The 23,649-nt window shown below is 44.6% G+C and overlaps 1 protein-coding gene across 4 annotated transcripts in view; it reads right to left on the reverse strand.

Annotated features, from left to right (window-relative positions):
* Positions 1–224: 224 nt before the first annotated feature.
* The window catches only part of LOC115476301 (transmembrane protein 180-like), a 30,920-nt gene continuing 7,495 nt past the window's right edge, over positions 225–23,649 (reverse strand). For 3 of the 4 annotated variants that reach the window (XM_030212592.1, XM_030212593.1, XM_030212594.1), the window contains exons 2-7: positions 21,360–21,541; positions 18,093–18,824; positions 10,845–10,999; positions 8,226–8,309; positions 5,129–5,269; positions 225–3,030 (exon numbers count right to left, since the gene is read on the reverse strand). In XM_030212592.1, coding sequence (XP_030068452.1) covers positions 2,901–3,030; positions 5,129–5,269; positions 8,226–8,309; positions 10,845–10,999; positions 18,093–18,824; positions 21,360–21,509 — 1,392 coding nt within the window. In that variant the 5' untranslated portion in view covers positions 21,510–21,541 and the 3' untranslated portion in view covers positions 225–2,900. Of the gene's footprint in view, positions 3,031–5,128; positions 5,270–8,225; positions 8,310–10,844; positions 11,000–18,092; positions 18,825–21,359; positions 21,542–21,699; positions 21,810–23,649 lie in introns of all 4 variants that reach the window. The other variant, XM_030212595.1, reaches the window with a different exon arrangement.

A 23,649-nucleotide genomic window follows, 5' to 3' on the forward strand; every position in this document is an offset into this window, starting at 1 on the left:
TGGGTTTGAGACATGCATATCCTGGCATTATAAAATGGGGAGTTAAGACGTTTATGCAAGATCAATGTTTTAAGTGCTGGTTTATGCATGTCTCAAATGTGAACAAGGCTTTTAAAAATTAGGGTCAAGCTTCATTATTCTCAAAATTACAGCAAGAGACATGATGGAATTCCTTTTTAGCACCAAAATAGGAGTTGCACATTTTTTTTTAAATCAAAGCCTTTATTTACAGGTTTATTATATTACAAGTTAAAACAGTATACACGATGCATTCTATATTGCTGCTGATTTGTACTTTGTGCCTTACAATATTACAGATACAGTACTAAGATCATCAAAGGAAGGACCAGCCTGCACACTACCATGCAGAGAATCCAGGGCTCCTCCATTCCTGCTCCCTAGGCTGACTGGGAACTTTGTCCTGTGAGGAGGGAGTCCTAGTCACTGCACAATAGCGACATCTGGTGGTTGAATTTAGGATATATGGCACACAGACTCCTGCCAAGAGCTGTTCTTACAATGACCAGATTAAAGTAAACTGGGAGATGATATAAAATTGGGGGGGAAAAAGTCCCCAGGGAGATGTGAATGAAGGCTCATGGTGCCAGATCCCCATTTTAGTTCTGACTGAGCCGAAAGAAGCAGAAACTGCCAGGTAAGATAACAAAAAATAAATTAAATGCTCCAATCTGAGTTAATACTATACCCTATTGTACTCGTATTTAGTACGGTGCATTGCTTTTAACCAGCTTAGCTATGAAAATTACATCACTCATTTCAGATGGAGTTGCTATTTTCTTATTCATGTTTTGGATGTTTTTTTCAGCTTCTGATGCATTTTACTGCACTAACAAAAATAATGTATGCCAGACCCCAGCTTCAGCCATGCCCAGATCCTGGCTTGCATACTTTGATTGTCACAGATAGCATCAACTCTACCCACAGCCATCACGCTGTATTAGTGCACAGATAGAATATGTATATACAAAGTAGATGATGAAAGATATAAACAAGCTGATCCAACCGGTCTGCTCAGCTGTTCTTGTCTACCTGCTCTAGTGATTGATATAGCCTGCCTAGCAGCTGTAGTGTTTAGAACGATCAAATCAATATGGCAGAATTTTAAACAAACGCTGCATAACTTGTCCCAAAACCTTATAAACAAAATATTTCTATAAAAATATAAATTCCTGGAATGGAGTGTTAGCAAGTTAGAAGTTCCAGTCGCGATTTGGGAATAATAACCCAAGAAACACAACTGGAAGGCTGAGGCACTCATCAGATTTTCATCTTAAAAACACGGTAAAACAGTGCCTCGCAGCTTGCTAAAAACTGAAGGTTAGACAGCTTTCAGTACAGTTCTTAAAAGTAGCTTGCTACTGTAAAGGATTTTAAAGATTGCTTTTCAACTCTGTCTGAGTGACCGACTACACTCTGGGTCTGTATTTTTGATTTGTGTGAAAATGATCTGGAATGTGGAAGAAGACACGGCTCTAATTAAATTGGCATGTGAAGGGGGAGGTGGAGCATGTTTCGAGTTCAGGCTGGCCACCTGGACAGAGGAACATGTGACCACATTCCCACATTCTCAAGCATTCTGTAGTTTTCCTTAGCTCTGAATACACGTTCTAAGCCTAATAACAAGGGGAATCTTTGACAGTGAAAGGGGGAGCTCATCTGTGAGTAAACATACATACTGTACAGAGAACTATATTTCTTGGTCAAGAGACTCCTGGCTATCGCTGTAAGCGCCCCCCCCCCCAGCTACCCCCAGCTAATGACAAGAGCCAGGATGTACTGATTAATGACCAGTGATGTATGTATATTATGATGTATAGTTTATTATTGCTTCTTCTCCTGGTCAAGAGACTCCTGGCTTTGCTTGGATGTAGTAATTAATAACCAGTGATGTAATATTTCTTTATTATTGTTTCTTTTCAGTTATATAGCTTAATCATTGTGTATATATCTTAATCATTGTGTATCTTAGATAATAATAACTTATACACTCGCCATTTAAAGTGAACTTCTAATAAAAGTCTAATTTACCTAATACGAATCCAAAAGAATCCACAGTAATTATTGAGTAGTCTGGGTCAGTGAGGTAGGCTGTAAAACCAGGTCAGTACAGCTACTTCCAAACATGTACAATTAAAAAGGGGCAAAAAGTGTGCTACATGGTGGGACAATTTGACACAGGGGTGGACTGGCCATTGGGACAATAAGGCAGTGCCCAAAAGTAGAGCCAACTCTCCTCTAGCTTCCATCTAGTTCAAATCACTTTTGATAGGTGATGAGGGGCCCATGACCCTTGTTGCCAAGGGTTCCAGTTCAATTTCAGTCTACTCGTGGTTTGACATATTAATCTAAGGGGCTGTTTCTTTCTATGTCTTTGAGTTTATTTCAGCACAGAAAGCCATCCTAGCCATTCATGTGAGCCAAGTTATTATGTAGGGGCACAGCTACACTGAGAGGGAAGGTGGAATATCTTTTCACTTGGCAGAATCAAGCAAAACAAGCTGCCACTGCCTTCTTCCCCTCTCCCTGGTTCTGATGCTGTGCAGGGCAAAAAATTGGTAGGTCCATGGTCCACCCTGTGGCCTACCCCATACTGCTGGCTATGTTGTACCATGCCATGTCTAAGAATATAACTTTAAAAATACCCCACATTCATTCTTTTGCAGTCTGCTATATCAAAAGGAAGCTAAAGAGGAAGTCATATGGAGCACCCAGGAAGCAGATTTACAGAATACTTACCCCACACATCTTCTGTCCTTACAGTAGAATAATGCAAGCAAAATCTAGGCACAGGAACCTTATTAAGTGGGGCATTTTCTACTAGCAGTGAATCTGGGAAAAAAAATTCTCTTGACTAACATAAGGCCCCGAGTGTTCGAGATTCAGTATACTGAAGCCACGTGACTGTTCCGAATCGAGTACGGAGTCCATACAACAATCTGAATAATTGCAATGCACAGGGGGACCAGGCAGACCAAAGAGAACATGGCATCATGAAGACCTGAAAACAAACTGTGGGGGAAAAGGTGAAACAATGAGTGCAGCACTTTACAAAACACTTAATTCAAAAATTAGAGATAAGATACTACCTGTATGTTTCCAGTCAACCCCCCCCCCCCCCATCTTTACATAACAGCTTAGCTAGGAAAAATCTAAAACTCTTTAAACAATTTGTACACTGTTATCCTAATGAAAGCAGAATTCAAAGTAATTCCACCTGCTCCAAGCCAGGGCTCACACCAAGGCACATCCTCAGAGACCAAAACCCTTATGTGACCTCTCCTGCTCTGTATGGGCATTATTCCTCATTACAGCACACAAAATATGTCTACCCTAACAGAGAGAAGGCTTAAACCCACCTCCTTTGGATCTGACCCTCCACTCTGGTTATTTAACATGACAGTCTATTCACAATGACTTGTTCAGTCTTTGTTTTTCAATGACAAGAGCAGCCTTACCAGGGGCGAAGCCAGAGAACAGATTTTGGGTGGGCCTAGGCAAGAATTAGGTGGGCACCAATTGTTCTCCCCCCACCCCCCCAAAAAAAAATCTCAGCTGGTGGGAAAACGCTTCTTTCCACCTTGACAGCAGGAATGCACTGAAAACTGAGCATGCGCAGGTGCCAGTGTTGTGGAGAGTAGCGTTTTCGTTACCATCAGGTGGAAATCTTCAGCTGACGGAGCTTGGGATTCCCACCAGTTACCGCTAAACATGTGCTACTGTTGGGTGGGCCTGAGCCATAAATGGGTGGGCCCTGGCCCACCCAAGCCCACCTGTGGCTACGCCACTGAGCCTTACATGAAAGGGAATGAACTCACGTTCAAATGTAATGAATGCAGTTACTTGAGATTGCCAGAGAAGGGCATCCATCAACCATCTATACGTTGTACTGGACCAAAGAATGATATTACTATTCACCCTCCCCCCCCTTACTATACTCTATTTTTCATCAGCATAAATCACCCCTAAAACATTAATCTTTTTAAAAGTTCAATCTGCTTTCTAAACACATTAGCTTTGGAATAGTTTTTTTATATTTACAAGTCTGTGATACCAGCTGACAAAGTACTTTGCTTGTACTGCTAAAAAATACCAATTCTTGATCTCCAATATTGGTTCTCCACAGGCTGCGGATCCCTCTCTTATATAGACTGCTATTTTATAAATTAGGAGGATTTTTAGCTAGTTTCTCATTTACAGAGCGAGGATTGTTGTGTCCTTCATTGATGGTACCGCTGATCTCCCTTTTGGGGCTGTCTAGCACACTGACAGGGGGGGAGTTTTATATCTTTCTGATCTCCTGTGATACCTTTTTATTGGACCAACAGAAGCATCACCCACAAATGACATTATGCGTGAACTTGTGGGGTGAAGCAACTATCAGAGGTAATATGACAGTAATAAAATCATGAGTGAGGTGGAACAGTTAAATAGGGGACATCGATTAAGCTTTCAAACACTACACAAAAACAAAAGGGTGCTCTATAAAAACTGCAGATAGAAAACAAACCATAGAAAGTGATGTTGTTGTTGTTGTTGTTGTTGTGTTAAGCAGAAAGCTGTGAAAACTGTTGCCAGAGGGATGTAGTTGAGACAAATAATACAGCAAGATTCAAAAGACTGAACAAGATTCTGGAGGAAAAGTTCATAAAAATTATTAGTTGGTAGACTCGGAAGAGTGATTGTTCATCCCTGGAAATGAACCATAGAAAGCAGATCTACTCTTTGGGATGTGCCTGGTACTTGTGACCCAGACTGGCCACTGTCAGAGACAGGATGCTCAGCATGGCTTCTCTTATTTTGTCATATACTCAAATGTGTTACCACATTTGCAAATGCTAATATTGCTGAAATGTGTTGTTAGTAACTAGGTTCTATTACATGAAACGGGACCCGAGGTAAAATCATGCATGTTAAAGGTGTTGGAGTATGCTAACTGCGTATCAAGAAAAGGAGGGCCACACCAGGTTCGCAAAACAGATCTTCAGGTGACTCTTATGTTGGTCTGAAGAAGGTTAAAATAATGTGCAAGCTCTCTTCAGGAGCAGGTGGTGTTCCCAGTGCCCTCCTTACCCGCTCTCTTAGATGAAGAGTTTACTTTTAATCTCACCTTGGATCGGGCTGGACACCACTGTTCAGGTTTTCATATCCAAATTGATTTAATGTCATTACAACAAGCATTGGCGCCAAAGACTGGGCAGGCTTTGTAAATAAAGCATTGGTACCAAAAACCATAGAGGAAAGTGGTGACCTAGAAAATTCAAAAATGACGACATCGTGAGGTGTCAAAGCAGGTGTAACATTGTGTGCCAAAACAAGAGAAGCATCCTCAAAATCTGAAACTGTATGAAGCACAAGCAAGCAGGGGCGTAGCCAGACAACAGATTTTGGGTGGGCCTAGGCAAGAATTGGGTGGGCACCAAGTGCTCTCCCCCCCTCCAAAAAAAATTCTCTCGGCTGGTGGGAAAACACTTCTTTCTACCTTGGCAACAGGCAAGCACTGAAAACTGAGCATGCGCAAATGCTGTGAAGAATAGCATTTTCGTTACCATCAGGGGGAAATCTTCAGCTGGCGGAGTTTGGGATTCCTACCAGCTACCACTAAACGTATGCTACTGTTGGGTGGGCCTGAGCCATAAATGGGTGGGCCCTGGCCCACCCAAGCCCACCTGTGGCTACGCCACTGCAAGCAAGCTAATGGCCCAATCAGGGCTGCCAGGGGGGGGAGGGGTGTCCCAGCACCGGGCTCAGTCTCTCTCCTGCTCCTGTCGTGATCCAGGTGATTGCGTTAACGCAATAACCCGGTCCCAGCACACAGAAGCAGACCCCGGCACTGGGCCCACTTCTAGGCCGGGGAGGAGCAGACACACTGACACAGGAAGGTAGGGGGCAGGAAGCGGTGGCAGCTGCATCCCGGGGGGTGGGGGGGGAGGCAACAGTGGCGGCCCTGCCCCGGGCCAGTCTCAGTGGTACAAATGTGCTTTATTAAAGACCCGACATGGGCCATGTTTCGGTGATACTGCGCCTGCGTCAGAGGTCTGTGTACTTTGACCCTCTCCGTTGTATGCTCCTCTATTCATGTACAGAACAAAATCAATGGTGCGTGTCTCTGTCCTACCCTTATCTCTCCTCTTCTCTAGGATATACACATTTAGGTCCAAAAGTTTCATTTCATGGCCTTGCACCATTTTGGTAGCTTTTCTCTGGATCACCTCCACCCTGCCTACATCTGTTTGGAGGAATGACCTCCAAAAGTGGACACTACTGAGGTAAATTTATAAACAAGTTGTTAACATATGCCCACCACTTACATGTATAAATGACTAGAACAGTGGCACATATAGGGGGGAGGCAAAAAAACCCAAAACCCAAAAACAACCCTGCCTGCACCTTGGTACGCTACAGGCTAAGTGACTTGCCGTGGGATTTGAACCTGGGCTTTTCAAGTCCCCAGCCTGCAGCTCTAACCATTAGGCTACTTCTCCACTCCAGGCACCAATTAGGTGTCCCTTTATAGGGCTGCCCCCAATATTCTAGGTGACACAGTCAGAAAATCCTTTTTTCTTTTTTAGACAAAGATTTGTTTCTTCATATTACTACTACTACTTAACATTTCTAAAGCGCTACTAGGGTTACGCAGCGCTGTACAGTTTAACACTTATGATGCTATATCAACAAGGATTTTCTTTCATACTTGCAATAATTTAGGCTTCTGTGAAACACACTGGTTTTAAGTCTTTATTCACTTAAGGCCAGCTAATCACCTAACAACATTAAGGGTCAGATGCACTAAACTTAACGAGCCAGCAACGTGGTTTTTAAACTGGTTCTAGCCAGTTTAGCACGCAAGTAGTAAACCAGGACATGCACAAAAGGGTTCTCCGAGCCATTTTCCTGTCACGGTAGCAGCTAATGAAAACGGAATGCAAATGAGCTAATTACTATTATAATGTGAATGCGATGCACTATCGTTTCCGACCCCATGCACCGTGGAAAACCTAACGGGAGGTCTGCACCTCTCGTTGGGGCTGCTGTGAGCGGGACCCATGCAGAGGAGGACGCCCATCGCAAAAATCGGAAGAAAAAAAGTCCAAGTGCTCGTCAGAGAAGTCCTTTCAAGTGCTAACACTTGGACGTCCTTCACTCAAAAAAAAAAAAAAATGATGTCCCTGACGAACACTTGGACGTCTTTTTTCTTCAGATTTTGTGATGGGCGTCCTTTTTGGATGTGTTTTTCTTATGTGCCCGAAATGACCACCGCCGGCGAGAATCGGGGATCGGGACGTGCGAGGACGTTCACATCAAAACTATCTGGACGTCCCTTTTGATTATGCCCCTCTCTCAGCCAATCACAGCATGTTTAGCTGACACCAGTGGAGTGGAGGAGTGGCCTAGTGGTTAGGGTGGTGGACTTTGGTCCTGGGGAACTGAGGAACTGAGTTTGATTCCCGGCACAGGCAGCTCCTTGTGACTCTGGGCAAGTCACTTAACCCTCCATTGCCCGCCGCATTGAGCCTGCCATGAGTGGGAAAGCACGGGGTACAAATGTAACAAAAATAAAAATAACTAAATGCGCTGTGATTGGCTGAGAGAGACCTGGAGGGGTATAATCGAAAGGGATGTCCAAATAGTTTTGATTTGGACGTCCTCGCATGTCCCGATCCCCGATTCTCCCCGGCTGTGGTCATTTTGGGCACGTACGAAAAACACGTCCAAAAAGGACGCCCATCACAAGATCTGAAGAAAAAAACGTCCCAAGTGCTCGTCAGGCACGTCTTTTTTTTTTTTTTTTTTTAGAGTGACGTGTATGAAGCCATCTTTGGCATGTGCAAAGCAGCCAAGCATAACGATTGGCTGCTCTGCGCATGCTCAGCTGGCCAACTGGCTTCCCCTTCTTAGGAAGGAAATCGCGTACAAATGAGCTAACAGCGAGCAGCTCATTTGCATGTGATTTCCTTCATGCATGACCGTTTTTTACCGATTCACTAATGGATCGGTAAGGGAAGGGCTCTTTCTGTGGAGTTAGTACTACTCCTACTACTTAGCATTTCTATAGCGCTACAAGGGTTACGCAGCGCTGTACAAGTTAAGACATGGGGAAGGACAGTCCCTGCTCAAGAGAGCTTACAATCATCTGGCTGTAAGTCCATCTTCTGGCCTGTATACACCTTTAGCAGCAGTCTACAGCCAGTTTAAAATCAACATACCTGCGTGTGTACTTTTCCAAATCTGCATCAACGATGTCAGCCAAAGGCAAATTAAATAGACTGAATGAAGCATTAACAATCACCCTGCAATGGGGGGAACCCAGACAAACAATGTGATAATTAGTGGCAGAGCATACATGTAACTTCATTTATTTATTTATTTATAATACATTTCTACACCACATTTTCCCACACACGCAGGCACAATGTGGCTTACATAGGAGAATTAAAAATGACAATGCAATAAGAGAAAACGGTAAGAGACTTTAGAAGCATGAGGAAGTAAAAATGGTGCATAGCGTGAATTAGACCAATACTTCCCAGCCTTTAATCCAGTATGACCTCATTTTAAGTCTTGAAAACCCACATGACCCCCCACATGCAGACCACAACGAAAATCGGACCCTTCTCTGCTTTCTCAGCAGGCTTCCATTTTTCCTCCCTTCCCTCCCCCAATTAGTAGCAGCAGCCAACACAGGGTCTGTCAGTCACTATACATTTCCAGATCTCAGCTCCAGGACCGATTTCTCAGGAAGCCCATGTGCTGCCTGTGAATCCATACTGACGGCTGCAGCCTGTGGCAGGTCAGAAGGGAGATTCGGAGGAAGGGCGGCTCATGGGGGGGAGGGAGAGACAGCAGCAGGTCATGATTCAGAGTCTGGGAGCCATTGAATTGGAGGCTTATCAGCTCATCCTGGCTATGCAACACACAGTGCTAATCTCCACCGCCACAGTACCTGTATTTGTCCATCTGTCCACCCATACACATGTAACGGGATGCAAATAAGACAGACAGACACAGGAAGGCTACAGGCACATTTTCATCCTTCTGAAATGCACCTGAACAAAGAATGTGACCAACACTTAGCACAATAATAAAGCATTTCTCTGGTTCTTGATATTATCATACTTTGTTTAATTAACCTGCTACAAAGTCAGTTTTTAGAGAAATTACCTGCATGTTTCTTTTCATTTCTAAGGAAGATCTAACCACGTTCTCAACTCTTGCTTAGGTGATGCTGGTGTGCTATTCACAGGGCCAGCGTTAGGGAGGAGGGCAAACAGGGCAGCTGCCCTGGGCCCCCCATTAGGCCAGGGCCAGCATGTCTTTCCCTTCTCTCTACTCCAGTCTGATCTCTTCCCCACCTTCTCAGTAAATGCATTTACTACTACTACTACTATTTAACATTTCTAAAGCGCTACTAGGGTTACGCAGCGTTGTACAAGTTAACACAGAAGGACAGTCCCTGCTCAAAGAGCTTACAATCTAATGGACAAATGTACAGTCTGTCAAGTAGGGGCAGTCAAATTGGGCAGTCTAGATTTCCTGAAAGGTATAAAGGTTAGGTGCCAAAGGCAACATTGAAGAGGTGGGCTTTGAGCAAGGATTTGAAGATGGGTAGGGAGGGGGCTAGGCGTAGGGGCTCAGGAAGTTGATTCCACGCATAGGGTGAGGCGAGGCAGAATGGGTGGAGCCTGGAGTTGGCGGTGGTGGAGAAGGGTACTGAGAGGAGGGATTTGTCCTGTGAGCGGAGGTTTCGGGCGGGAATGTAGGGGGAGATGAGGGTGGAAAGGAAATGAGGGGCTGCAGACTGAGTGCATTTGTAGGTGAGAAGGAGAAACTGTATGCGGTATCTGATCGGAAGCCAGTGAAGCGACCTGAGGAGAGGGGTGATAGGAGTATATCGGTTCAGGCGGAATATAAGACGTGCAGCAGAGTTCTGAATGGATTGAAGGGGGGATAGATGGCTAAGTGGGAGGCCAGTGAGGAGAAGGTTGCAGTAGTCAAGGCGAGAGGTAATGAGAGCTTGGATGAGAGTTCGGGTGGTGTGCATTTACTTTGCAGAGGGTTGCCAGTGCAGCAGCGATTCAGACATGCTGCTTGTGGCCTCCTCGGTGCTCTCCCTCTGCTGTAGTCTCCACAGGTAAAAACAGGAAGTTGGGTCAGAGTTGGGGTGGATTGCGGTGGAGGAAGAGCACCAAGGAGGCCAAAAGCAGCATGTCTGAATTGCTGTCGTGCCAGCAATCCTCTGCAAAGAAAAATGCATTTACCACGAATGTGAGGAAAACACCAAACCGCGGGGGGGGGAGGGGGGGGGGAGAATAATAGGCCCAGAAACAGAGGAGAGGGAGAGAGATAGTGGACAACAGGATGGAGGGAGGGAACAGAAAGGGAGAGAGAGAGAGAGAGACTGGATGGGAGGGCAGTTTCAAGAGAAAGGGAGAAGTGGTGTTCTCGGGGGGTGGCGGGGAGGGATAAAGAGAAGTTGGGAAGAGAAAGGGAGAAATGGTGGCCCTGGGAGTGGTAGGGAGAGTGGGAGGGAGAGAAGTTGGGATGAGGAAGGGATAGATGGTGGACCTGGAAGTGGTGGGGACGGAGGGAGAAAACTTGCAACCAAAAAACATCACAAAACACATCCCCAAATACTCCCTTCCCTAGCAAAACCTACTGGTCACATCGAGTGCATCTCAGTGTCCCCCTCCTCTTTGCCCTGATGTTGCAGTTTCCAAGAGGACCCATCTCCCACCCTTTCAGCCTTGGAGAAGACTCCAGTCCTGTCCAGTGCCTGACCCTAGGAAGACATCAGAGGTGAATCCAACCCTAAGACAATTACTTACATGTTTGCTGTGAGAAACGCAGCCAGGAGGTAATAGTGCTCTGGCCCTATAAGAAACATCACCGCTGCGGCAGCTCCTTCCAGATAAAAGGTGAACAAGATGACCCTGTAATAACCAGCTTTCTTCAATAAAGCATGACTGACCAGCACGAGAAACTGGAATGGAAAGGAAAAAGGGAGGGCAAGAACACGGAATTCAAATTTAGATGGATAAAGAGGTAAAGGGTTGTGGATTTGATACGCCACCTTTCCATGGTACAAACAATGCATTTATTATATGCAGGATCCAGTAAGAAAACAAACACAGTGAGTTGGTTCCATTACAAAAGCCAAAAGCATGGGTAAAAAGTGTGTGCGAGGATCAATACAGGTACTTTCACCCACATGAGTTAAGTCAGGGAGAGAGGCAACAATGTGAAGAGTTTTGCATTTTCAAGACTATGGGTTACAGTGCCCTGATATGGTTAATGCGCATTATTAGTAAAGAGGTGGGATCTGTGGTAAATAACACGGGTTAATGCAAGTAAATGTTCAATAACACAGCACAACAAAAAAAAAATTTTCGTGTGCTACTGGGCAAAAACCATTTCTCCTATACTAAATTCAGTGTGCGTATTCCAAATCCGAAGTCCAGAATTGTTGTAACACGTCAGGAAAGTTTGTTATGCATAAGTTTGCCCAAATGAATTAAGCATTTGGAAAGCACTGAATAATTTTTTACAGAACGAGTTTTATTCCAACAATTACCTGATCTACATCAAAGTTTTCATAGTAAACAGTATATGAAAACGTAATGGAATAACAAAATTTCAAAAAAGTCTCGTATTCCACTTTAAAAGTCTTACTTCAGCAAGGCCCAGTACTGTTAAAAGTGCTTCAGGCATCTGCTTTTGCATTTGTGACCGGTTATATTTTCCCGTTGCAAAAACCAGCAGTAGTCCCCCACCATGTTGGGATTCCAGTGGCCTTGATACCTGTTCTCCATTGTAGAAATGTCTTTATGGAACCTCTCTCCATGTTTCCAATATATAATGCATTAATATAATAAGTGAATAGGCTTAAAATCTAGATGTGTCAGGCAAATTCAGAGTTCATATTTGGAATCGGCGGGTTCAATTTAGTATAAATCACATGTTTTTCTCTCAGTAGCAAAATCATTGTTGCGTTGTGTAATAGGGCTAGATGTATTAAAGAGTGTACCAGGCGAAAACAGGGTTGCCAACTAGATCCAGATTCACCAGACAGGACTGATCCAGTCCGCACGCATGCTTTGCTTAGGGAATCCAATGGGGAAATCAGAACCACAAGTCCCTGCATGCAATGGATAAGCCCAGGGCTGGATCAACCCTGTCGGGCGAATCTGGATCTAGCTGGCAACCCTAGGGGAAAAGTGGGTGCAAACCTCAAACCTCTCAGAAGCACACCTAGCCGATTGGGTTTTCAGGATTGCCACAATGAATATACATGAGAGAGATGAGCCTATATTGGAGATCCACTGTATGTAAATGTCTCATGCATATTCAATATGCTAATCCTAAAAATCTGACAGGCTGGGTGTTGCCTTTGGAGAGGGTTGAGAAACTCTGCTTTGTGGGTCCTTCCCCCCCCCCCCCCCCCCCAGTAATTTTCAAAAGGGAAAAGGGCACATCTTCCCTCAAGAATTGCTACAAACTCTACGGGGGGAAAATACCCACTGGTAGTGCTGAAAATTGCTCCCAACTATACAGATGTTTATATGTATATATTTCTGCATCTGTATAGTTATGAAAGGAGTAAATACATACGGTATGACTGGGGAAGGCAATGGCACACCAAGAAACCGTCACACACGTGGCAGTCCCCTTAAGTCGTTCATGATTCTGTATTTGCATATGGGGGGGGGGAACTACCCATTTATGGTATGCAGTATTAATGGTACCCAGATGTTAGTTTTCTAAGTAATCAACTTTTACAAATATATACCGGATCATCGGATGTACAGCGTTAGCATTCATTCTTTAGTGCTAACTGCACTTCAATCAGCATTGATTCCAATACCCTGTTTAAAAAAATATTTTTAAATTATTCTTAAAGTACTCTTATTAATGTTAAGAAAACATTTTTATGAAAGAAACTTTCTATTCATTTTTTTCAAAGAGTGTCAGACGGTGGCGTAGCCACAGGTGGGCCTGGATGGGCCAGGGCCCACCCAATTAGGGCTCAGGCCCACCCAACAGTAGCACACATTTAGCGGTAGCTGGTGGGGATCCCAAAATCCACCAGCTGAAGACTTCCACCTGATGGAAATGAAAATGCTGCTCTCCACGATACCAGCACTTGCATATTAGTTTTCAGCGAATGCGTGCTGCAGACTGCCAAGGTGGAAAGAAGCGTTTTCCTGCCGGCTGAGATTTTATTTTGGTGGTGGTTGGGTTGGGGGGGGGGGAGAACACTTGGTGCCCACCCACTTCTTGCCTAGGCCCACCCAAAATCTGTTTTATGGCTACGCCCCTGGTGTCAGAAGGGACTCTTATCTGACATAAGCTTATGTTATCACCCAAAGGCTGTATCATGGTGAAGACCCCTGCGTTCTGCACCACATTGCATCCATACGTAATAATGAGCACATACTGAACTCCTTAGCTCACCTGTTCTGCCCAGCTGCCTTCTGCCTATGGGGGTCACTGCAGTCCCTGTCCAAACTCCAGCCATCTCCCTGCCCTGCTTTTATCACTGCCTTCTTCATCTGTGCCACGTATGTTTGAATTTAGCCGCTGTTCTGTTACTGCCTGCAAATGCATTTTCTTCGTCTACTGAGAATTGCCTTGTCGTTCAAGCATACTACTCATCCCCTTTCATTTGTGAGCTTGGGTAGATGGGGAAAGAGGAGAAGAAGAAAAAAACGAAAGAGGATAGGGGTCACCCCAGAGGTTTTCAGGCACTGCCATTGGTCTCCGGGCCTTGCACTGAAGAACACTGTTCTAGATGGTACATAAGAGCTAGCTAGAGAGCTCATTTTAAGTACCTGGGGATTAACCTTGACCAAGGACTCTCTTTTACTCAATACATTTCTATCCTAGCCAAACGTGTTTCCTCTCTCTATGCCAATTTAAATGGCATTAGATCCTATCTTGACTCTTCCTCACAGATTACACTTCTCCATGCTCTACTTGTATCACATCTAGACTACTGCTACACCATTTACTCAGGCCTTTCTCCATACTCTCTACGTCATCTTCAGACAATCCAAAACATGGCTCCAAGATATGCCACCAGATTTGATCATATCACTCCTCTTCACGTCCAGCAATACTTTCTTCCCATCTCCTCTCGCATCCAATATAAATTCTGGCTCTTACCCACAAGGTCTTCTACTTAGACATCCCATCGTACCCTATACTCCAACAAGAGCTCTCCATTCCCTCAATGATAATTGCTTATGGATTCCACCCCTGAAGGAAGCCCAGTATGCCTCTACTAGAGAATGTGCCTTTTTTTGGAAAGCTCTATCACTCTGGAATTCCCTTCCCTCTGCAATCCGTCTTGAACGATATTACGCCAAATGTACAATATTACTAAAGACTCATTTATTTGAAAAAGCCTATGCTGTTCAACCGAGACCTGATGGTCCCCAAGGGTTCCACTAATCCATAATTCTGTCTATCAATGTCTCCTCACTTTCCTGCTCTCTTCTTTCCTCTATAATTTGATGGTGCTCTTTCCGACTTCTCTATTTTTTACTGATGTACATCACCTTGTTATCTTATTGAGGAAAGGATATTCAGTAAGTTCTAACAAACCATAAACCATAATTTGGAGAAAGCCTTTGCAGCATGAGCCTAGTGGTGATCGGGAACTGCTGACCTTATCAGAGGACAGAGGCCTTCCATTGTGGACAGTGGTGACATCAGTGGCTCCGTCCCCTCACCCCAGAACATCAAGTGTGCCCAAGGGGTATGCCCCTTTGAAGCACTTCAAAGGACTTTGAAGGATAACAACTAAGTTTGGTGACTGAGTTGCTTTTGGACATTATGGGTAAGCGGAGAGGCATAGTGAAGAAATACACAACTTCGCCACTTGTCACAAGAGGCTCTATAGCAAACATCTGGTTGGGTCTGCTTCAACAGTGAGTACTTCACTAGTTTCCTCTGATGAAGTGTCATTGAGTGCTGATCTATGAACTCCTCCTCAGCAGCCTGCAAATGTTAATTTTCAGTCGGAGTCTGTACCTCTAGGGTTGCAGAACAAGTATGAAATCTTGCAATTAGCACCAATGGAGCTCTTGAGTGAAAGTAGACCACCAAAGCTACAACCTGTCAGTTTTGACAAGGATTTAGAATTACCTCTGCAAATGATTACTCAAGGTGTTATATTTCTTTAAAAGATATTTGGCAGGTAGTTGCTAGAACCAAGAGCTTACTGAAAGGAAAAGTTGCACAGCTATGTTCATTTACCTCAGATGTTTCAAATTTTTCTGATATGCAGATTGAAGTCACAAAGTTAAACTTTGTTTCTGATAGGTTGCAGACCCAGGTATATTCTTTACAGGCTGTTAGTAACTCAGCCGTGTAGGCTAGCCTCTTGATGCATCATAAATTGTAATTATTGGAAAGCCACTTAAGGGTTCTAAACTTTCCTATGACACTTTTACTTTTATCTGAAATATTACGTAGGAAGTATTTTAAGGGGAAATTTTGCTTTTGGAAACTGCCGACTCCATTTCTATTGTTAAATCTATTTATTTACCAAAGGTTGGAGTGAATCTCCCAGGAGGAGTGGCAGATTTAGGGCCTGTCTGGAAAGCGGGCGAACTGCCCACCTTCCTGGAAGAGACTCAGGATATTATTACTACTCAAGTGATATTGCTGGTGGATTTTTCTGTCAGAAAAAGAGAAGTCTGTAATTTTTAAAACTTATTTCAAGTATAAGAATTATTTTTTGCAGGCAGCTGACAGGATTATTCAAGATCATAGGAAGCAATTCTTAGCTCTGAAATCTAGGGGTCTGGCCTTAAGGGCTACTTTTTTTTTTTTTTTTGCGCTTTCCTTGCAGATGTGCAAGCCATCTGCAGGGAAAGCGATATATTTTATTTGACCAATTGGAGAAATTTGTTTTGTAACAAGATAAGATAAAGAACTAGGGGGAATTAGGGGTTAAGGCTTAAGATACATAAGGAGAATTGATCCCAATTATTTGCTTTCATTGTTTTCTCTCTCATACTTTCTCTCCTAGATGTGGATTTTATGAAACATTTTGTAAATTTCTTTTTCCTTTGGCGTGTGTTGTTTCCTTCCTGTTTATATGTATTTTTTTCTATCTGTACACCGCCTTGGGTGAATCTCTCCATAAAAGCATAGTAAACATAGTAGATGACGGCAGAAGAAGACCTGCACGGTCCATCCAGTCTGCCCAAGAAGATAAATTCATATGTGCTACTTTTTTATTTGTACTGTCCTCTTCAGTGCACAGACCGTATAAGTCTGCCCAGCACTATCCCCACCCCCCAACTACCAACCTCGCCTCCCACCACCAGCTCTGGCACAGACTGTATAAGTCTGCCCAGCACTATCCTCACCTCCCAACTACCAGTCCTGCCTCCCACCACCAGCTCTGGCACAGACTGTATAAGTCTGCCCAGCACTATCCCTGCCTCCCACCACCGGCTCTGGCACAGACCGTATAAGTCTGCCCAGCACTATCCCTGTCTCCCACCACCGGCTCTGGCACAGACGGTATAAGTCTGCCCAGCATTATCCCTGCCTCCCAACCTCCAGTCCCGCCTCCCACCACTGGCTCTGGCACAGACCGTATAAGTCTGCCCAGCACTATCCCTGCCTCCCACCACCGGCTCTGGCACAGACCGTATAAGTCTGCCCAGCACTATCCCCGCCTCCCAACCATCAGCCCCAGCACAGACCGTATAAGTCTGCCCAGCACTATCCCCGCCGCCCAACCACCAGCCCCGGCACAGACCGTATAAGTCTGCCCAGCACTAGTCCCGTCTCCCAACCACCAGCCCCGGCACAGACCGTATAAGTCTGCCCAGCACTAGTCCCGCCTCCCAACCACCAGCCCCGGCACAGACCGTATAAGTCTGCCCAGCACTAGCCCCGCCTCCCAACCACCAGCTCTGCCACCCATTCTAGGCTAAGCGGTTAACAAATCCCAATAAATAAATAAATAATTATAAAGGGGCTCATTTTCAAAGCACTTAGGTGCCGATGCACAAAAGTCCCCGTAAAAAAACATGTGATTTTTGATCCCCAGTAAAAGTTACCGATTTCTAAATAGAAAGCGATGCTGGAAAGAAACCTCATACAAATGAGCTGCACGCAATTTGAACAAGCAGCCCGGTAGGGGAAGTGCCTAGCACATGCGTAGAACAATAACTTGCAAAGCGTGGATGCTATACACATGCCCAGAACTGCGTGCACTGTGGACGCACCACCAGTGTTCCACGGCGACTTCTTTTTGTAAGGTTTCACAGCAACTTTCATGCCCCAAGGGCTTTATTGGTTTTATGCGCATGTATGGAAGCCATGTGCAAAAGCAGTGTATGAAGCCTGTGTTTAAAAGCTGCGTATGAAATTCGCGTGGGTAAAATTTCTCTTGTTAAGGGTGGGCGCTCCTTTCTGTGCATCGCTCGGACTGCGCACTGGAATACAAATCAGCTAATTGTAATACATTTACATAGAATTCTTGTTGGCTGCTACAGCGAACAGTAAAAAAGCACACAGAACCCCTTTGTGCATTTCTCACTGAATACTGAACCAGTCAAGATCGCATGTTGCTGGCACGGTAAGTTCTGTGTATCTGGCCCTTAGATTTACAAAGTTCCATAGGTTACTATGGGCCCTGTTTACTAAGGTGCTAACATGTAGGCGCCTATAGGGATATTGTAGGCACGTACACGGTTAACGCGCGTTAAAGACGCTAATGCACCTATAATGCGGCTTAGTAAACAGGGCCCTATGTAACTTTGTAGGTCTAAGTGCTTTGAAAATACGCCTCAAAATGTGGAATTTTCAATTTTAAAAATGTGATAATTTGACTCTTATTTTATGTATACTAGGTCTATTTTTAATTTTTAAATTGTATAGTTTTATGTAAAACTGCCTAGTTTTCTAACAGGCATTATATCAAATAAATATGAAACTTGAAACCAAATGAGGCTACTGGATTTTCCCATCAGTGAATGCTTAAACCAATTCAAAGCAAGAACACGCCACATGGCTCATCCATACATGTACTGAAAGGTTTTACTACCTACCTGAGGACAGATAAAGCCAGCACCATACATGATGCTTCTGACAAAGGAGGGCAGAGCTTCCTTTGGGATGAGATTGTCCGCAAAAATCATCATGAAATTACTGTAGAAGGTCAGATGGAAGACTTGAAAGAAATTCATGGCGACAAAGAACACAAAGTTTTTCTGCGTCAGGATCTGTTTGGTCAGTGAAAACACAGAGGCCCTGGAAGAAACTGCTTGATTTTCCAAACCACCAAGCTCTGACAGCTTTTCTCTCTGGTCATACTGGCTGGTGCTGTACACCCCAGTGTAAGACATGCAACCAGTGGCTAGCACAGCGAGGAGAACAGTAAAACTCTGAAAGGCTACAAAGTTTTCCATATTATTTGAGAGCAGACCACAGAAGAGGATGCTGGTTGAGCCAACTAAGGATGCCACCTGGTTATATCTAATAAGCTGAAGTCGATTTTCGTGTTTTGTGGAAATCTCTGCAAACAGCGCACACTGGGCTAGCAGCACAAACGTAAGCATGCCGTCAAAGGCGCACAATGCCACAATAAGATGGAGGCCACTCAGCCAATCACCCTCCTGGTACTGTTTCCAAGGAAACCAGGGAAGCAGAAAAGCCAGTGCATAAAAAGGAGCGCCATATAAGATAGAATATCGCCGTCTGGAGCAACACTGAACTCGGGAGTTGTCCTGAAGGTATCCGAAGAGAGGGTCATTAATGGCATTCCAGAGCATGTAAACTATCTGAGAAAAGACCAGAATGTTCCATTAGAGCAAGAAAAAAAACCTGCCTAAGTACCAGTGTAATGTTCTAGTCTGGCACCTTCAGTTACTAACAAAACAAAATTGAAAGCACGTTATCCAGGAGAAAAGGGGGGAAAGAAAGCATAAAGCGCCACCACAACCAAAGAAATTCAAAGAGAGTCAGTTCATCCATTAGCTTGCATGCCAATTTTTCAATCCTGACGGTCAAACTTGCTTGGCATTAGCACATTTTAGTGGTCAAGTGGCAATGCGGTACAGTTTCAAAAGCACAACAAAAAAAATTCAATATAGCCAAATTACTATACCTTGACTGACATTTTAGTTATCAAAAACTGTCGCAATCCAGTTGCAACCCTCAAGGCAGGGCTTCAAGCTAGTACAGTTTTCTCAGTTTCTGCATGCCACAACTTTGCATACATATTGCTTGAACTGCATGCAAAGCTCTCTCAAGCATGCTCATTAAAGATACCCTCTGCTGGATACTCCTAACCCAGGGGTAGGCAACGCCGTTCCTCGAGAGCCGCAGGCAGGTCAGGTTTTCAGGATATCCACAATGAATATGCAGGAGATAGATTTGCAAGCACTGCCTCCATGGTATGCAAACCTATCTCCTGCATATTCATTGTGGATATCCTAAAAACCTGACCTGCCTGCGGCTCTCGAGGACCGGAGTTGCCTACCCCTGGCCTAGTGGTTAGTGCAGTGGAACATGGAATGTTAGCTACTGTTGGAGATTCTGTTGCTACTATTGGAGATTCTAGATGGAATGTTGCTACTATTGAGATTCTGTTGCTACTATTGGAGATTCTACATGGAATGTTGCTACTATTGAGAGTCTGTTGCTACTATTGGAGATTCTACATGGAATGTTAATGTTGCTATTCCACTAGCAACATTCCACATAGAAGCCTACCCTTGCAGATCAGCAACGCGGCTGCACAGGCTTCTGTTTCTGTGAGTCTGCGTGCAGGACGTCAGACTCACAGAAACAGAAGCCTGCGCGGCCGCATTGCCTCCACATGGAATGTTGCCAGTGGAGAAGTAGCCTAGTGCAGAGGTAGGCAATTCCAGTCCTCGAGAGCCACAGGCAGGTCAGGTTTTCAGGATATCCACAATGAATATGCAGGAGATAGATTTGCAAGCACTGCCTCCATGGTATGCAAACCTATCTCCTGGCATATTCATTGTGGATATCCTGAAAACCTGACCTGCCTGCGGCTCTCGAGGACCGGAGTTGCCTACCCCTGGCCTAGTGGTTAGTGCAGTGGAACATGGAATGTTAGCTACTGTTGGAGATTCTGTTGCTACTATTGGAGATTCTACATGGAATGTTGCTACTATTGAGAGTCTGTTGCTACTATTGGAGATTCTACATGGAATGTTAATGTTGCTATTCCACTAGCAACATTCCACATAGAAGCCTAGCCTTGCAGATCAGCAACGCGGCCGCGCAGGCTTCTGTTTCTGCGAGTCTGACGTCCTGCGCGGCCGCATTGCCTCCACATGGAATGTTGCCAGTGGAGGAGTAGCCTAGTGCAGAGGTAGGCAATTCCAGTCCTCGAGAGCCACAGGCAGGTCAGGTTTTCAGGATATCCACAATGAATATGCAGGAGATAGATTTGCAAGCACTGCCTCCATGGTATGCAAACCTATCTCCTGCATATTCATTGTGGATATCCTGAAAACCTGACCCGCTTGCGGCTCTCGAGGACCGGAGTTGCCTACCCCTGTCCTAACCCAATCATTAAACATCTCCCAGATGAAATTTTCTGACCAGTCAATACTGAGTGGGTGGCGGACCCAGATTTCAGTGCCAGGCCTTTTTCGGGCACCGCCACAGAGTATCCATGCCTTTGCTAGTGCATGGAAGTTATGTGGGAGCATCCAATATTCAGTGCCATACTCACATAGCTGACCGGGCACAGTCAGGACTGCTTTTTATGCCATCCTGAGTGCTCAATTAGCTATATGAACCCTGCTGGGGCCTGCGTGACTCCTAATTCTTCCTCGTCTCTGCAAGTGCCATGGAGGGCAGAGCCAGTATTCAGCTGTTAAATCACTTTGAATACTGACCATTGAATTTTTATGTGCGACTACTGTGGATAATATTAAGCACGTCAATAAACTGCCCTACGTACAGGGCTTTTTTTGAGGGGGTACTTGGGGGTACTTGGCACCTTTTCTGTTGTCTGCTAAAATTGACCTATGGACCCCAAGTTTTAATGAAAGAGCTGAGGCTCTACACACCAATTCTGCCTTGTCATACATTCTGTGACCAGTTGCAGGGGGCTTGGCTATTGTGGGATGGGTCCCCCAGTGATTACTTCACCCCCGAAGAGTGGCCTAGCATTTGAGTACCGGCACCTTTTTTTTACTAGGAAATACGCACTGCCTAAGCATAAGGCATTTCTACTTTAACTATAATTATTTAACCCACTATTATTTACAACGCCGTTTTAGTATAATGAAGGACAAATACAAAAGAGAAGAGAGGAAAGATAATCACAAACTCACCTGTGCTTGATGAAATGCCCCTTCTGAAATTCTGTACCGATTTAGGAAAAGTTTAACATAGTAAAAGTTAAAGACACTGTTCATCATTCCAGCACCTAGCGTGGTGGTGCAGTACGCCAGGGCGTTCTGATGGATGCTCGAGAGCTTCATTCTCCAAATTCAAAACAATCCACCACCTCTTCCTAGTTAAAACCAAAAGATGGAAATAATAGCAAACGGCAAACACACGCTTATCACAAGAATTCCTGTGGGCTGGCTGGATGAGTACAGTCAAAGACGTCTGAAGGTGCTCTATGAAACTGCAGTAGATAACAGATTAATCATGGAGACATTTCCTTACCCAGGCGCTCTCCTTTTTTTAAGATGAGCTGCTTTTACCCTTCTTGAGGCTCCAAAAGCCACGTACGGCATTTTGGAATCCAGATGACCTAGAAAAGTAAAAGTCCTCCTCTGCAATGAATGGCAAAGTTGGACACAAGACTATTAGCCATTTTTTCATTTCTAGGTTATCAATCTTAATTTACCTCAAGTCAAGAATGGCTCAAAGCCTTCTTCATGTGAAAGCTGTTGGCGTTCTCAGTGCACTTGGCAAAGTACTGGTGTCCCTATCGCCAAAATACTACCTGGCACAAACTGGTAGATAGAGGCATGTCAGCAGAACAGTGGACGGAAGCCTATACTGCTGCTGATGGGCTGTAGAGAAAGCGAACATTTCAGTTGCCAGTTCTATTCATCTGAACGTTTGGTTTTTACACAAAAATAGGTGGTCTGGGAGCTCAGTGGTAGTGCTGTGCACTGCTATACAGAGAAAACAGCCAATTCCCAGTTCAGTCCTCTACTTCTGTGTTGGCAGGGCTAGGGGTGATGCAGAGCCAGCAGCCACAGGCCCTGGTAAGACATCCTAGGAGTCGCAAGAGACTCACACCTAGGAGCTGGACTTAAGGACCATGTTTTCTGGGTTCAGGAAGGGGTCACCCAGACTGTGGCTTTCTTGGCAGGGCAAGAGAGAGAAAATTGGGGGACCCAAGTACTTGCAAATGAATGCTCAACAGAGGCCAGTTTCAACTGAGCTGGGTTATTTCATGCCTAGGGTCTCAAATGCTGCTAATACAGAACATGCCACCATAGCAACCACTTGGTTGCTTGTCTTTTTCTTCAGCATGGGATATACATAAAGGAATCCTGTGCAGAAGGAATGGATCCTCAGAAGCTTAGCCAAAATTGGGTGGAATGGATCCTCAGAAGCTTAGCCAAAATTGGGTGGAATGGATCCTCAGAAGCTTAGCCAAAATTGGGTGGTGGAGCAGGTCGGGGGAAAAGGGGTTGGTGGTTGGGAGGCGAGGATAGTGGAGGGCAGACTTATACGGTCTGTGCCAGAGCCGGTGATGGGAGGCAGGACTGGTGGTTGGGAGGCGGGGAATCCTGCTGGGCAGACTTATACGGTCTGTGCCCTAAAAAAGACAACTACAAATCAAGGTAAGGTATACACATATGAATTTATCTTGTGGGCAAACTGGATGGACCATGCAGGTCTTTTTCTGCCGTCATCTACTATGTTACTATGTATATCACAGTGTCACTGGGATTCTGGTATTATGTTATTTACTGATGACCATATTGGAATTACTGTACTGAAGCAGATTCATGGTTTACCCTACATCAATGGTAACATATGCTCCTTTCTGCTATAAAATTATGGCTGACAGCTCGGTAATGAGCATCCGGGCAGCAGGAATGACACGTTTAATAGACTGAGCACAGTAAGGACACCCACAATTTGTGCATTAGAAAATACAGGAAGCAGGCCGTATCATGTCAGATTTAATCTCTGTCTACACAGCTATCAGGCAAAATCTAATCAAGAAATGTATTATGTCCAGTAAAAAAGGTATCATCTTATTTTCTTTTCCATGTTTTATTTCTATTGATTACCTTTAAAAGTGGACCAACATGGCTACCACACCTCTCCAAGCAAAATCTAAAATTTCATCTTATAACTTAAAAAAAAAAATCAAGGACAGGGAATGTTCTAATTTTCGATCTAATGAAATTCAGCAGTCCTTATTTTCATTCTCAAGCTGTTCTGAATGAAGAAAAAAGATAAAACAATTTCACTGAAGGGTTGGTAAGGTTCGTCAGATTCGTGAGTCTGTAACCATCTCTCTCGGCCCCGCCCTCACGCCTCTGATAGGTTCGCTGCCCTCGACGTCATCACGTTTTGCCGTCGAGGGCGGCGGACCTATCAGAGGCGTGAGGGCAGGGCCGAGAGAGATGGTTACAGACTCACGAA

This window comes from Microcaecilia unicolor, chromosome 8 (assembly GCF_901765095.1).
Source record: "Microcaecilia unicolor chromosome 8, aMicUni1.1, whole genome shotgun sequence".
In the NCBI taxonomy this organism is placed as follows: Eukaryota; Metazoa; Chordata; class Amphibia; order Gymnophiona; family Siphonopidae; genus Microcaecilia; species Microcaecilia unicolor.